This window comes from Theobroma cacao, chromosome 1 (assembly GCF_000208745.1).
Source record: "Theobroma cacao cultivar B97-61/B2 chromosome 1, Criollo_cocoa_genome_V2, whole genome shotgun sequence".
Classification (NCBI taxonomy): domain Eukaryota; kingdom Viridiplantae; phylum Streptophyta; class Magnoliopsida; order Malvales; family Malvaceae; genus Theobroma; species Theobroma cacao.
The window spans coordinates 34,229,282-34,244,574 of NC_030850.1; the positions used below are offsets into that span (position 1 = coordinate 34,229,282).

At 38.0% G+C, this 15,293-nt stretch overlaps 3 protein-coding genes across 4 annotated transcripts; 2 read left to right on the plus strand and 1 right to left on the minus strand.

Moving 5' to 3' along the window:
* LOC18614082 (protein REVEILLE 5) lies at window positions 630–4,702 on the plus strand. The gene is made up of 8 exons (XM_007051652.2): window positions 630–1,123; window positions 1,785–1,842; window positions 1,940–2,063; window positions 2,158–2,334; window positions 2,417–2,545; window positions 3,306–3,415; window positions 3,566–3,625; window positions 4,200–4,702. Exons 1-8 carry the CDS (start codon window positions 852–854, stop codon window positions 4,305–4,307), a joined length of 1,038 nt encoding a protein of 345 aa, XP_007051714.2. The 5' UTR covers window positions 630–851; the 3' UTR covers window positions 4,308–4,702.
* LOC18614083 (cullin-1) lies at window positions 5,027–7,121 on the minus strand. Of its 2 annotated transcripts, XR_001926234.1 has the most exons (5): window positions 6,518–7,121; window positions 5,942–6,103; window positions 5,712–5,838; window positions 5,414–5,632; window positions 5,027–5,329 (listed from the first exon to the last, which is right to left on the minus strand). XR_001926234.1 is itself a non-coding variant. In XM_018114073.1 (4 exons), exons 1-4 carry the CDS (start codon window positions 6,731–6,733, stop codon window positions 5,610–5,612), a joined length of 528 nt encoding a protein of 175 aa, XP_017969562.1. In that variant the 5' UTR covers window positions 6,734–7,121; the 3' UTR covers window positions 5,027–5,609. The 2 variants fall into 2 exon arrangements, 1 of the variants encoding a protein (XP_017969562.1); XM_018114073.1 differs by having other exon boundaries at window positions 5,027–5,632.
* LOC18614084 (transcription initiation factor TFIID subunit 4b) lies at window positions 8,483–13,088 on the plus strand. The gene is made up of 14 exons (XM_018118343.1): window positions 8,483–8,521; window positions 8,646–8,751; window positions 9,035–9,495; window positions 9,615–9,710; window positions 9,788–10,696; window positions 10,797–10,921; window positions 11,066–11,153; window positions 11,282–11,417; window positions 11,549–11,604; window positions 11,677–11,733; window positions 11,810–11,950; window positions 12,095–12,157; window positions 12,238–12,409; window positions 12,949–13,088. Exons 1-14 carry the CDS (start codon window positions 8,483–8,485, stop codon window positions 13,086–13,088), a joined length of 2,589 nt encoding a protein of 862 aa, XP_017973832.1.

Here is a 15,293-nt window from a genome sequence, read left to right on the forward strand (position 1 = left end):
AAACCGTCTTCGCTCGTAGAATTCTAGGTGTAAGCTTTAAGCAAAAATTAAACAAATGTCAGAGATATTCTAAAAAACGTGGCCGATAAGGCCACGATGCAGTGGAGTCCTGACCAGGCTAATAAGCTACGGCATATGCAGCACGCGTGGCATCCGAATTTTACCTGCTACGGCATTTGTAGCACACGTGGCATTCGCTTTGCCCATTCAACGCCTGATTTCGCTGATTCAAACCTGATAAGATTAACCTGACGGTATTTATCTACAGTAAGTAAAAATTTATTTTTCTAAAATCTTGTAGTAAAAAGGAAAAATGGTATTCCTTTTAGTTTATCAGTTCCATTTACTAGGAGTACAGTACATTTGACTTTTCGGTCAAAAATTACGGAACCCAGCTGTACGGGCGCACCGGCAAATTCTGCACCTATTTGTCCCGAGGCGGTGGAGAATCCTAACCGCCACACTCGGAAAACTATTTTTTAAATATCCCGCACTCGCATACAAATTTGCCACTTGTCCCTATCTACGAATCCAAACGCTCAGATTCCTCCACGTGTACAACCATCTACCCCCATGAGATAAAATCCAGCATTTTTATGATTTTCTTGCCCCCACCACAGACTTCTCTCCCTCTGTCTCTCTCTCTATAAAAGCTCCATTGTCAGTTCTTCATCACATTCATTTCTCTACTTTGTCTGACTTTCTAAAGAGCAAATAACAAGAAAAACCAAAAAAAAAAAGGAAAAATAAAAACCGAAGCCTAAGACGGAAACCGAAATAAAACACCTGTAAAATTAATTTTCTTCTTTTTGTTATTTACTGAGGATTTACTCTTTGGGAGTTTCAAGCTTATGGTGTCCGTGAACCCCAACCCGGCTCAAGGGTTTTACTTTTTCGATCCCATGAATATGGGTCTTCCTGGTCTTAAAACTCTGCCGCCTGCCAACACGGTGGCGCCACCTCATCCTCCTCCTGCTAACTCCATGTCGACGTCTACTGCCGGTAATACCGCGCCGTATTCGGAGGATCCCAGTAAGAAGGTCCGGAAGCCTTATACTATCACCAAGTCTAGAGAGAGCTGGACCGAGCAGGAGCACGATAAGTTTCTCGAAGCTCTTCAATTGTCAGTAAATTTATTAAATTTTAATGAATCTCTCTTTTCCCTTTTTTAATTTACGGATTTTTATGTTTGATTAGCTACTATTTGGTTAGTTGGAAAATTTAATTGAGTGAGGTGAGAGAGACAACGTCAATTCCCCCCCCCCCCCCCCCCCCCTTTTTACAGTTTTTCNTCCATTCCCCCCCCCCCCCCCCCCCCCTTTTTTTATTGTTGTCTTAGTTTATTAGGTACAAAACAGGGAATTAGGGTTTTAAATCGGGGGTTGGTAGTCAGTGGTGAATATGAAATGTTGATGCTTGCTTGGAATGTTTAGGGTTTATATGTTTCATTAATATGGCGGGTTTTGATTTTAGCTGCAGTTGCCGAAATATATTGTGGGAAGGGAGAAAAGATTGAAAATTTCAATCTCATTTCGTGTTAAGTCGGGTTAAATGACAAAATTCAGAGAAGATTATATGCTTATGTGATGACCTTTTTTGGTTGACTGGAATAAGATATTGATTTTAACTCCAAGTACTATATGAAATTAAGTTAATTGAATGCATAAAATTTAAATTAGCCGCTGAGGTATTTCTACATTGAGTGAGTCTGTTGCTTTGTTTCTAGATACACGTTTCCTGGCGCACAGTGCTGATGTGATTTTTGTTCACTTTACTCATTTTAGATTTGATCGTGATTGGAAGAAGATTGAAGCTTTCGTTGGGTCGAAGACAGTGATCCAGGTAATTTAAAAGATTTGATGATTTCATTCCACAAATACTAGGCTATACGTTCTTTTGAATATGTTTTTCTGAATACTTAAATGGATTTTAATGGCAGATCCGTAGCCATGCGCAGAAGTATTTCCTAAAGGTTCAGAAAAATGGGACAAGCGAACATGTACCTCCCCCTCGGCCAAAAAGGAAAGCATCTCATCCATACCCACAAAAAGCTCCCAAAAGTGGTCTGTATAGCCTACATTTCGATATCATTTGTATCTCTTTTTGGGTAGTTATTTATCTTGATTTGAACCTCTGTTACTTGTGGATCTGTTGCAGCTCCTGTTGTATCCCAAGCTGCTGGACCATTTCAATCTTCAGCTGCCTTGCTTGAATCTGGTTATACGTTCAGACCAGATTCATCATCAGTGCTTGGAAATCCAGTTGCCACTGCTTCTTTGTCTTCCTGGAGTTACAACTCTGTGCCAACTGTCGCTATGTCTCAAGCGACTAAAGGTTTTAATTGTTCTTGCTCTGTTCTTACCTCCTTTTTTTTCTTCTTTTCAAAAGTACTAACATATGGACATGTAATTTTCAGATGATGCAGTATTGGCTGGACCAACTGTTGCTCATAATGCTTGTTATAGTAGCAGTAACGAGAGCACTCCCAGAACTTGGTCATTTGGCGAAGCAATTGACCTAGGGGATCATGGGAAGAAATCTAGAGGTTAGTATTTTATTTCTACCTTGGGCTTAATACTGGCGTCCCTGGACCATGTTGCCATATCTCTAACCTACAACACTGGAACAGCAGGAAACATGTTTTCTGATGCGTGCAATTTCTGAAAATAATTAATCTAACATCTACAATAATTATAGCATCTATAATGCAGTTCTTCTGTGATGTACAGCAATTACAGTTTTAACACCGGCCACTTTTTACTAAATTAAGTGCTTGTTATCGAAAGATAATTCTAATTTGTTTGATTTATTTATTATCTTTACACTGGACAAACTTAATATAGTTTACTTTTGTCTAATGTATTTGAGGTTTGGTTATTGTTACCAAAAAATCATGTTTTTCCACTTGCAAGAAAATGATCATGCTGTGTCTGTTACTTTCATGATGAATTCTAGCTGCCTTATGATGTATCCTTCTCATATATTTGCTTTCTGTTGCTGTATGTTTTCTAGATGTTACTTACTAGATTATTCTATATTTTCTTGCTTCTCTTTGTAGTTTTGACCATTCTTATTTAAGATTATAAAAGATGGACATGTTATTTGTGGCCTTTGAATTGCCTAGTTCACCCTAGAGAAAAGCTTGAATGGGATTTCTTCCCTTGGAGTTATAGCTGTCAGTCAAGCACTGGAGAATTAAGAACACCTGATGAACAAAAATCTTCTTGATACTCATATTTTCTATCATCATGTCCTGAACTTTCCTTTGTGCTGTTAGTGATAAGTCTGCTTTCTATTTGATGCAGTTATTCCAGATTTTGCTCAGGTGTACAGCTTCATTGGCAGTGTCTTTGACCCCAGTGCAAGTGGGCACTTGCAGAAGTTGAAGCAGATGGACCCAATAAATTTGGAAACAGTAAGTCACCTTAAATGATGTTAACAATCTGCAATTTTTTCTTTAATTCTTTTAATTTGGAAGAGTGGGTGGGCTGTGTGGAAGAGAGGTGTCATGTTCTTAATCAAAAGCTTATGGTTAACTCAATTGGCTTTCTTGGGCTCTTTGCAGGTGTTGTTATTGATGAGAAATCTCTCTGTCAATTTGACAAGCCCTGAGTTTGAGGATCATGTAAGTTGTTCCTCTCTTCTTCAGCATCATGTATTTATCTTCACAGTTGGCTCTTAAAAATACTTCATATTCTTTTAGATTTAAATTTGAGCCCTGTAACTGCTTTTGATGGAGAAGTCTGCAAATGTAGCGTGGAAACCACATTCAAATTTGAATCTGAACTGTTTTCAATATCTCCCACCTTCAATTGAGTTGTATAAATCTCATCTTTGATTTTTTAGAACTTTGCACATCTACCATGTTCTCAGCATTCAAGGGTTGGTACGCCTTTAGATAAATTCGAAAAGATTTTTGAATTTTTTGTGATTTTTCCTCTTTCATTTACTTTATAGTAATTGATCATAATCATCACTTTCATTTTGGATATGTTACGATCATCATCTTAAGTATCATTTGGTTTCCTGCTTCTTGGCTTCTCTTTCCTGGTTTGACTTGATGTTTTGATCCAAGCACATGTAGTTATTACTGGCACCTCTTGTCAGTACATTTTAAATAAATAATTATCACAATTTTTTGTCATTTAGTCAAAATATAGATTTCATTCTTTATTAACTAGTAAAAAAAATCAATGCAGAGAAGGTTGCTTTCATCGTATGATGCAGAGTCTGAGCGTGTTAAACTTGGTAGCTCTTACAAGGACATTCACACTCGTAAATCAGCAAGCGCTGTTCCAACAGCATAATAAGGCACTTCAGTGTTTTGGAAACGGTGCATACCCTCTTCTTTTTCTTGTCAGCTCATTCCTCATTCCAATGTATGAATGCCCATTTGCAGGAAAAAGATCCAGCAGGTTAACTTGCTAACAAGATGTAGCGGTCAGATGTGTATGTATGTATATATGTATGTATGTGTGGTGTAGATATGATCTTCATAGGACCTGGCAGCTTATAGCATAGCTTGTCAATACACTGCTGTCCTTTTTGTGCCTTGTGTATATCATACAAAAATCATCTAATAGAGGCTACCATGTATACAGCTTTGAGTGCTTCTCCCTGAGTTTTTCACTGTATATTTTCTCAGAATTCTTTTTTGGGGTTTTGATACAGAAATAAAGGTAGGGCTTGCGTTGGTTGTTTTTGGTGCTCTGCATTACCAAGACAATGAAAATTTCATCTGGTTCTATACTCTAAACTCTTCACTTAGCTGAATCCTGTATTTCTAGATATAATGTATATCAATTATATAGGTAAGGTACATCAAAATTTGGCCTTCCGACGTTTGATTTAATGAGAGGCTTTACTTTTGCAGACAAGAATTTCTTTAGGATGTCTCATAAACATGCAGGGTGGAGTAAACCATTCACATGTGGAAACTGTTGGCTGATTGTATTCTGGGTGTTTCCTCCACAAAAGTATATTAAGTATATGATATGCACCATTTTGTTTTTTCAATACAGAAACTCTAAAATAAAAGGGTGACAAAACAGGAGCAGACTCTGAACTAGGCCTAGTACTCGAAGATACTAGAATCCTCTCTCTTTACAGAAACTATAGGGTGACCAAATCTTCACGTCCGCTTCTTGATTGTCTTTATATCAAGGCTTGAACATGTTACTCAATTGCTCAACACACTCTGTTATTAGCTGCTGGTATCCCAAACCCCTGCAGTATACGCAAAATTGCTGTGCTGACGGCCCACACTTCTATCTTTGCCAACAACATCTTCAGTATCTAGCTTTCTTTCTTCCGTTTGCGGTAATGGAATCTACAGTTGGACCATTCCATTTCTCATCGTCTTCAATGGAAAACCAAAAAAATAGAAATAAAGAGATTATGAAGAGAACAATACCTTAATTCTCCTCAATTTTGTCTGTCAACTTAGATTGAACTGAAAGCTGTCAGTCTTAGAGATATACTTTGTTTTTGGCTCCTTACCAAGAATCTTGTACTTGGCGCATGGAAGAGAATGGAGCAACCTAACCAGGTCATCATCTTCCATGTTAAACTAGGTCTTGATTTCAGAAAAACTCAATGTATCCGAATCGTTACGAAGCATGAGTGGAGCAGCCTGTAAAACAGAATAAATTATAGTCCCATTTGGTTAAAATTGTCAACAGGCATAAAGTTATAACCGCGCTATGAATAACCTGTGATTGCAACAATCAATTCCATAGTCTTGAGCTCAAACTTGGCAGTAAGGTGGCAGGTTCCCAATGAATAAACCCATATTAGTTTTCTTTGGTAAAATTGTTCGAAACCTTCTATGCACTTGACCTGAAGCAAAGAATTGAGTATATGTTATGATTCTCATCATGAAATTTGCTTTAGATGTACAAATCAAAGCTTTTTTTTACTAAAATTTGCAGAAGAATTGTACCATCTCAGCTGGGAGATTGAGATCAAACCCTTTATAACATGGCCAGAATCCTGCAGTAAGAAAAGAAACTGATAGATCAATTCCAGGATTTAAAGCTGGGTTTCTGGCAAGATATTCCCCAAAGCTGGTCTGATTCTCCTTCGCCATTGTTGTATCTGTAACCTGGGAGAACCAAAGATAGCTGCCTGTCACATTGCCTCCCCATCTTTGTAAGGATACTCCTTTCAAAACTATCTCCATAACTTTTTCTTACTCAATCAGAATAGATATTCTATTAATCATCCCAAAAGGGAGAACCTGGAAGAATCCAGGAAGAACAAAAGGGCAAAGCAAGACCAGAGTTTGTCTGCTTGTTCAGATCATAAGTCACCTTGACATTATTTACAAAATGCAAACAGGCAGTACAAGCCTTGAATATCAGACATAGAGACACAAACTCAAGGATATCAGCTCTAAACTATCAGTTCAGATAATTTTAAAAATCAGAACAATAATCATGAACACAAAACGCAGTTCAACCTATAGACTCTATGACATCAAATGTGCAGGCTGGAAAAATCATATAATGCAAACCACCTTCATGTGAGGAGAAGGGCGGGCCATAAATGCAACAGAAGAAAACAGAGGCAAACTACCACCATGTAGAGAACATAGACTCTTCATCAACTCCATATTTCGCAAGAGTATCGGCAAAAGAGTTTCCTTCTCTAAGAGTGTTGGAAAGACACTTCCTTGGAACTGCAAAATGAGAGAATCTTTTTGTAAGGGGATAATGAAAGAGGTGGAGAGCATGCTTGATTGTCATGATATCGGCAAAATTAGAATCCTGAACTCCAAGAGGATCAAAGAACACCCCAACAAGAAATCCCTCTGAATCTCGAAGAGCCCCTCCACATCCTGCTGGCCCGGTTTTCCTCTGGCAAAACCGTCGACATTAAATTTCAAAGTCTACTCCGGCAGTGGGCACCAATGTATGTTAAGGCGATGGTGGAGTGGGGTGCGATGGACCCCTACTTTCCATGGCTCAGTCCACCATCCAACTTCATTCACCGAGTCCATACCGTCACATGCACGCAACCAGAAAGCAGATCTCGTACGAATAAGGAAGAAAATTTCCTTACTGTCCCAAACTTTTCTGTTAAATACAGATTCGTTTCTGGCCAACCATAGGGATCATAGACTTGCACAACACACAACCATCCAACGTTTCAAGGCTGAGTTCTAGTGACAGCATTGTGACCAGCTCTGAATATGTGAGGCTAAGGAGCGAAGGGCAGCCCATGATAGATTCCACCATTGAAGAATAGGGCACCAAACAGTCCAAGCTTGACAAGCTTCTTCCTGCCAGAACAATGGGACGGATCATAATGAAATAAGGACCACATTTCTAACTCATGAACCTCAAAAAAACTGATGCAAAACTGATACCTAATAAAGAAATGAAGACCAATACTAGTTATTTTACCTGTAGAACTCTGCCAAAAGGTCCAAGTCATTGACATAGTTGAGAAGCTGGACCACCTTCTCCTATGTTTCCTCCACCGCTTTCTTATTTCCACCCTTCCTGAGGATATTATCACAGAAGGTGGCCAGCAATTCTGCCCTGCAAATGTCAGCAACACTTCTTTTGCGAATCGTCTCGAAAGCTTCTTTCATCAGGCCTATACGACAACCAAAGACAAGTCAATCGTACGGCGTAGTTAAGCTCTTAATCACATATTTTATAAGGTAAAAAAATAGATATGTGCTCAAATTCTATAATTATTTTCTTAAATTATGAAATTACTACTCAAGCTTGTATTTGAATATCATACACACTACTGTTAAATAGTAGTACTTATTAAATATCTTATTAATTTTTTTAAAATAAATTTTTTGTCTATTAGTAATGAAAATTAGAATAAAAAGTTAAAGTTAGTAAATATTAATTATAAAAAATTTATAAACAAAAAATAATAAATATAAAATTAAAGTTCAATATTAAAAATAATTATTTATAATCGACTTGATATTTTAAAACTATTATCCAAAGTCGTGATGGGTAATTTGTTTTAATCAAATCGAATAATACCGAAGTATCCAATTATAAAGTGAAAATGCAGTTCCTAAATTACCCATAGACAGAATAGGCCCATCAACCCTGTCCATTTTTCTAACTGGGCCAGCCGCTACAAAGAAAAGAAAGAAACAAAGAAAATTCGAAAATCAGGCAGCAATTAAAAAACATTAGGTCAGCTATGTGTGTGTATATATATGTATGTATATATATATGTATGTATATGTATGTATGTATGTAAAAGTGAAGTAGTACTTATAACAGAAAGCTTTCCCTGCGTCCTCCAGTCCACCATCTCCATGCACTGCAAACCAAGCTTCACCCTTTTTCAACATTTGCGAAAGAATTTGCTCGCCACCCTTTCTTGTTATATTGTCTGCTAATATTCCGTTAATCTACTCAAGAAACTATCCCCGAGATTGCTCCTCGGTCGGAAACCTGCTCGATCACCCGCTGCTGAGGCAAAGACAGTGACAGGCTTTGTAATGGACCCTTCCTTGTTAAAGCTACTCGAAGAAGACGAGGTTTCTTTTCTTTTCTTTGATCATTCCTCTACGAAATATCTATGGGGATTGCCAATGAATTGAGTTTTTTTTTTTTGTTTTCTTTCGAACTCTAATTTTGGTTTCGATGAACTAATGATTACAGGACGAGACAACGCATTCCGAATCTGCCTTGGAGGCATTACAGGCTGCCTTGCAGCGTGTTTTAGAAGGAGATACCTCCACTTCTCAGCCGTTTGATTCAAATACCGGTAATCATTCTCAACTTTTTATCGTTCTTTTTGCAATGTACATGAAAGATGTTTTTTTCCCTTGTTTTTCATTGATATATTAAAGAAAGGGAAGATTTTAGGAATGTAGCAAGGAAAGATTATATAGAAGAAACTTTGAGCTCAAGAACATTCTTTTCTTTTTCTTTTTCTTTCTTTTTTTTTTTTTTGGACTTTTTCTTTGTTAGTATTGGCACAGTCTCTCTCTCTCTCTCCTGGGAAATTCATGAATGTTTTTGATGTCAACATTTTAAAATTAGAGCAGTTTTGTCTCAAGGAATCGATCAAACCGGTAGCGTAGATGGAAGAACCATCAACTTTTATAGTCAACAAGCTCCTCAACCTCAAAGTGCCCTGCAGCCAGAGCAGAGTTTTCCAGTAATAGAGCAAGAGCCTCGTGGATTCATTCGTGGGATTTCGCAACAGCAGCCAAATGACGTCCTCGAAGAAACCAATCGACTGCCAAGACAACAGAAAGAATCCCAAGATGCAGAACAAATTGCTGGTCAGGTTTTTCAAATGACTGGGACGCAGAGTTCTCAAAGGAATGCTACCCCAGCACGTGAATCAGGCAGTGAATCACAAGGTTTAAGATTAGAGAGGATGGGTAACCAACAGACCAGAGGTGGAAAAGAAGTACCATTTGGTGTTTTGATGCTTACTTTACTGCCCCAACTTAATAAGGACAAAGCCATGCAGCTTTCCATCCTACATGATAAAATGCAGGTGGTCTTGGACATCAAACTTTTGTTATGAATTCCCATGTTTACTTAAACAAGTCATGCAATATACTGGATGAAATTTGTATTTTCCTGATTTCTTTTTTACTATTTTTTTTCTTTAAGAGAAATGAAATTACGAATGAGGCATTCGATCGGCACATGAGAGATATGGTCGGAAATGAGAAGCTGAAGTTGGCTTATAACCAGCTGCAATCTCAAGTAAGCATAGATGTGCTGTTATTATGATAAATTTTATGCTTAGTAGATCAAGATAAAAAACAAATCCATACTTTCAGATGAGTTCCAATACATTCCTATCACCATCCCCGACCTTTGCACTACAAAACCTTCCGAGGATGCCATCTTTTACTGCTGGTATCCCACGGTTTGCTGGTCCTCTTTCAATTGGTCAGCTGCCAAAGAAAAGCCCCAACTTCCCTGGCAATTCATCTCATGCAACCTCTCTAGGAGTTTCCATGCTGAACAATCCAAGTTATCCCTCAATTGGAAATGATACTCAAAATTCTCGAGAGATGGATCGCCAATCATATCCTCGCCTTGGAGTACTAAGAAGCCAAATACCTTCCTCTAGTTCAAGCGCTGTGAATCAAGGGAGAGATCACTCTCCAATTTATGGGCAAGGACTTAACAAGCAGCAGCAGCAGCAACAACAGTTGGCTTCCTATTCTCAGCCAGACGTTAATACTTCAGGATCCTTTTTGAAGTCACAACCTCATGATTCACAAACGAGGCAACTTACTCATCATCAAAGCATGGGATCAAATCTTGTAGGAGGGTCAACCCGGGCCATGGATATGATGAGTGGACCAATGTTTGAGAGGCAAAACTCTATGAGTGACCCAACTAGATTTCAGGGTGGTTCACTTAGTCACATTTCAAGCAATCCAGTTCCTTGTCAAGTTTCAGCAAGTAACGAGCTGAAATCTGGCCCTTTGTTATCCGTGACAGATATAAAGCAGCAATCTGTTGGTCATGGTGCTGAGCTGCAGCAAAAGTCACATTTATATACGCCCCAGGGACCGTCTATTGCACAGGTTGTTCAAGGAAATGCAATTCCAGCAACTTCAAAGGAAAAAACTTTAGAGAAGCAGCTGGCTAGTTTTGGCTTCACCACAACGACTAATATGACGCCCATTAATTCAGTCTCTCCTTCCTTGTCGTCACAGCTGGAATATAATGCTCCAGTAATCTTACTTTAGTCTCTGCTTTTGTAGTTGTAATGTCTTGATGAATGGTTCCTTAAGTTTTATTAACAATATTTCTTAACCATTCTATGTTTACAAGTTGAGCTCTCAGAATCCATCAGTTACCTCTCCAGCTAGTGTCAACGCAAGAACACCAGAAAAAAAACCTGATGTAGGCCAGAAGAAACCACCTGAAGCTCCTGGTCCATCACCACCTCTGCCAAGGTTAAACAAATCCTTCTGTTGTTTTATGATATCCTGACTCCTGAGAATGATTATCAATGGTCAATTAAAAGTTATTTTATTCATCCTTGATATTAACCATTTGGTACATTATTTTTCATGCATATTTGATGGGATTCCCCACAGTAAAAAGCAAAAGGTATCCGGGACCTTTTCTGACCAGAGTATTGATCAACTAAATGATGTCACTGCTGTCAGTGGAGTCAATCTCCAGGTATGATATTTTATGGTCATCTCTGCAACTCTGCCTATCAAATTTCTATCTACTTGCATTTAAAAGAAAAAAAGTCAAATTCCCAAATAGGGAAGTTCACAGAATTCTGACATTCTACTAAAAAATAGGAAGAGGAGGAGCGACTATTGTCTGCCCCCAAGAAGGACTTTCGAATTTCTGAAGCATATAGATTGATTGTGCATGAAGAAGAAGAAAGAGGGATTTTGTTGAAAGCTCCTTTGCAGAAGAAATTGGCTGAAATTAGTTAATACTCTTTATACCCCATCCTGTTGATTCATAAGATCCTGAATTTCCATGTGCAAACATTCTGCTTTTCGTAAAAGCAACGTTAAACTTTTTGCTGATATCTCGTTTTCTGCGTCTTCTGTTGACAGCGGCCAAACTAGGTTTGAAGAATATAAGCAATGATGCCGAGCGGTGCTTGTCCTTGGTGAAATGCTAGTTACTTGGTCCTTTTGTTAGTAATGAATCTATACATTTTCTTACATAATTATATTGTCAGAGTGTCGAGGAACGAATGCGTGGACTCATATGCAATTTAATAAGACATTCTAAACAGGTGAGCCTCGATTCCTCTCTATTAACTTGTAATGTTCTTTCAAAAGGTCTTTCTGATTTCAAATGTATCTATGTAGCGGGCTGATGCTGAGAAGCCTATGCACCTGAAGCTTATTACGTCAGATGTTCGGCAACAAATCATTAGATTGAACTGCAAGGCCAAGGAAGAATGGGAGAAAAAGCAGGTTGAAGTGGAAAAGCTCCAAAAACTTGATGAAGTGGGTGCTGTCCGCATCTTATGATATAATACCATAATGCAGAGAAGAATCCACGATGCACACACAAATAGACATGTATAATGCTTCGTTGTGCAATGTGCATGTATGCCATATATTCAATGTATTCAACTTTTATGGATGCAGCCTGAAGGCCCTCGAGTTGATGGCAATAAGGAGAAAAATGAAGGTCAAGTAAAATCACTAAAGGTATTCATGATGAGTAATTTTGCTAAGCATCGTCTGTTCGCTGCACATAAGGAAGTTTTAAATTCTTTGGTGCCATCCAGATGAACAAGGAGGATGATGGCAAGATGAGGACCAATGCTGCAAATGTTGCTGCACGTGCTGCTGTTGGGGGAGATGACGTGTTGTCAAAATGGCAACTTATGGCTGAACATGCCCGCCAGAAACGTGAGAAAGAAGCAGAAAAGGGAGGCCTTGTCAGTCCTCTTGCATCTGGTAAGCTTGATTCACAGCCTGATCTGTAGTCAATCGTTGGGCGTATTTAGCTGGTTAAAATGGTATAAGATTTATCTATTTCCAATTTTCAATGGTCACTTTAGATGGACACTCAAACTAGCCGGCGTTTATGACTTTGCAATTTCGATTCCTCTTATGTTGAAGTGTTAATCATACATGTTGAAAGCTGCCAGAATTATGTATTCACATGAAAATGAACATATTATAGAATCATAGTGACAATATATGGTAGTAAAGCTGATATTACGAGTCATCCGCATATACTATAAGATGTATTACGTAATTAGTGTGTTAAACTCATATTTGACATTTGAGAAAGGCAAGTATTCGTTTCTAAAATTGCCTCAATGGAAACTAAGCTAGTTTTTACTAAGGAATTAATTCTTTGAATGCCCAAATTGTTATACGCCGTGAGGATCATTTTCTCGGCTTGAGGTTTGTTCCCTTCTCAAAAATAATCACAGTCCCATCTAACTTGTTCCCTGTATTTGCTTTTTGACCCTACTTTCTTTCAACAGGAGCAATTAGAAAATTTGGGGCTCGAACTATTTCTGTTAAGGATCTAATTGCAGTTCTGGAAAGGGAGCCTCAAATGTCAAGGTCAACACTGATTCATCGCCTGTATGACAGAATCCACTCCATGGCTGCAGCTTATTGATTAGGGTGCCTCTTACGCTACAGCGTCTCATGTTTTCTGTCAGGGCTCTGATTACAGAAGGGAATCTCGAAAAGGTTTACATGCAAATAATAGTGATTTAAACCTTTTTAACTCAGAAATTAGAATTTCCCTAATGGTTTCTAGTGAGATTGTTTTGCTATCTTGAAAATAGGATCTACTTAGTTAAGTAGGCTGCCAAGTGAGGGATCCTGGTCAATATATACAGAGAGGAGGGCTTTTCCTTCAGAATAATACCAAGAAGAAAGAAAAAGATATGCAGAGAAAAGGCTTAAGAGATATATATTAAGAAACAAAAGAGGGTAACTGGAGTAATACCAAACTGTCAAGCTTCCCAAATTGTGTGTAGATGAATTCCACCAGAGAAGCAATACAAGCAGGGTCTACAACATCAAGTTGATGAAAAACTACATTATCAGACAGGCCACACTGTTTCAGCTTTTCAACAGCTCCAAGACCCCCTTTTCATCTCTAGCAGTTAAAAACACCATGTTTCCTTTTGAAGGTAGCTGTTTGCGTATTAATTTCCACTCCAGTTCCCTTATTTGCACTAGTAACCACTGCATATCTGAGAATTAGAAAGAGAACGAAGGTTTTCGGTGCTACATAACCCTGAAAGCGTGGAGACAGCACATTTTGGAAGTAAAAAATTACTACCTCTTCGTTACTTCCGCCATTGATGAGGAGAAATAGAAAGACCCATCTTCTGGTCTGGACTCTGGAAGTTAGAAATAAGAACCTACGTGTTTGCTGCTTTTGGTGTGTTGGAAAAAGCCACCTAACGAATTTGTATGCATGGGGCAATAGCCGATAGAAGGAAGCGTCAGTTCAATCAGCTGACAGAGGAGAACCCACATAAAGATTTCTTCAGTTGATGCTTGCTCTTTGGACTCTGTTTTCTCTTTCTTGCCAGATCAATCGTTAATTATAACAAACCATAAGATACAGTGGTCCAAATCATTTAATGTGAAACATAAACTCTTTTTTATGTACGTGTCTTATTGAAGCATTATTTAATTTGTCCAGAGTCTGATAGTTTAGATATTGTGTTGTACGAGGATTAGGAATATTTGGAGGCTTTTCTGCTTGTACAAAGAGTCTCAGCTGAAACTGCAATTCATTTTTATCAAACAAACAAAAGGAAAATCAAACTTGCTGCTTGCTGGATCCTGTTCTTTTCTACTCCATGTCGATGGAAGAAGAATTAGCAGAGGGGGCGAATTCTCCAAATTGGGCTAATATTGTAGGCGATATTTGAAGATGCATTGCATACAAGACTCACTCAATTCAAGATCGTGTTCAGATGGGCGCAGTCCATCCATCTTGGCAAGCTTCGCTCAAGGATAAAAATATCATCTTCCCTATTTGTTTGATGCTTGCAGAGGAAGAGAAAAGTGACAAACGTTGTTTTTATAATATCTCAAAAAAAATCTTTATTAGAAAAATTAGCAACAAAAGAAAATAAAATAAGTAAACACAGTAATTGATATGAGGCGTATTATTATTGTTTTTAAGGATAATTTTTATCCTTTAGGAATATAAATTTGATGCAAAAGGGCTATAACGGTTATCCTTCAAGATTCAACAGACTATTCTTTATAATTTGTATAAATTATTAAGAGATGACAGGAACAGTAGAAAAGAGAAAATCCAACTAGAAAAGAGAGAAGGTAAAGAAAGCTTAAGAGAAAAAAAGAGGCAGAGGAAATTAGTCAGATAAAGCTTAAGAAAAGAAAAGCTTTGATGTGTGTTGTGAGTGAGGATGTAAGATTGTATTTATAGAGTCAAGGTACAAAAAGTCACTTGGGCACAGCCCACGTGTACATTCAAGGGAATCTGAAATTTCTAAAAGTTTGACTCAATCTTGTGTGCGCGCGAGAACACTCCGTTTTCCTTACTTACAAGTTCATAGTTGATTTTTATATACAAAGCATTCACTTTTTATGTATCTTGACAATAAAAGATGTTTGAACTTTAAAAAATACACTATTTTTCAACAAACTTCATTAAATTGGAATTAACGAAGATCTATGGAAAGAGATGGTGGGGTCAATTTTTGATTGGTTGATAACATATGGACTTGATCTCGAAATTTAATTGTTTAATCCTTTATTAAGAGCCAACCTTCCGATTCCCCCCTACATGCCTTCGCCCACCAACAAAATGAATCATCTGAAAAATTACGTA

Excerpts from the sequence above, each read along its gene's own strand:
- LOC18614082 (XM_007051652.2), top strand. The coding sequence starts at position 852 with ATGGTGTCCGTGAACCCCAACCCGGCTCAAGGGTTTTACTTTTTCGAT. Across the intron at positions 1,843-1,939 it reads GGTCGAAGACAGTGATCCAG|ATCCGTAGCCATGCGCAGAA; the intron begins GTAATTTAAAAG and ends TTTTAATGGCAG. Across the intron at positions 2,335-2,416 it reads TATGTCTCAAGCGACTAAAG|ATGATGCAGTATTGGCTGGA; the intron begins GTTTTAATTGTT and ends TGTAATTTTCAG.
- LOC18614083 (XM_018114073.1), bottom strand. The coding sequence starts at position 6,733 with ATGCTCTCCACCTCTTTCATTATCCCCTTACAAAAAGATTCTCTCATT. Across the intron at positions 6,104-6,517 it reads GCCCTTCTCCTCACATGAAG|GTTACAGATACAACAATGGC; the intron begins GTGGTTTGCATT and ends TGGTTCTCCCAG. Across the intron at positions 5,839-5,941 it reads TCAATCTCCCAGCTGAGATG|GTCAAGTGCATAGAAGGTTT; the intron begins GTACAATTCTTC and ends TCTTTGCTTCAG.
- LOC18614084 (XM_018118343.1), top strand. The coding sequence starts at position 8,483 with ATGGACCCTTCCTTGTTAAAGCTACTCGAAGAAGACGAG. Across the intron at positions 9,496-9,614 it reads TCCTACATGATAAAATGCAG|AGAAATGAAATTACGAATGA; the intron begins GTGGTCTTGGAC and ends TTTTTCTTTAAG. Across the intron at positions 9,711-9,787 it reads ATAACCAGCTGCAATCTCAA|ATGAGTTCCAATACATTCCT; the intron begins GTAAGCATAGAT and ends CCATACTTTCAG.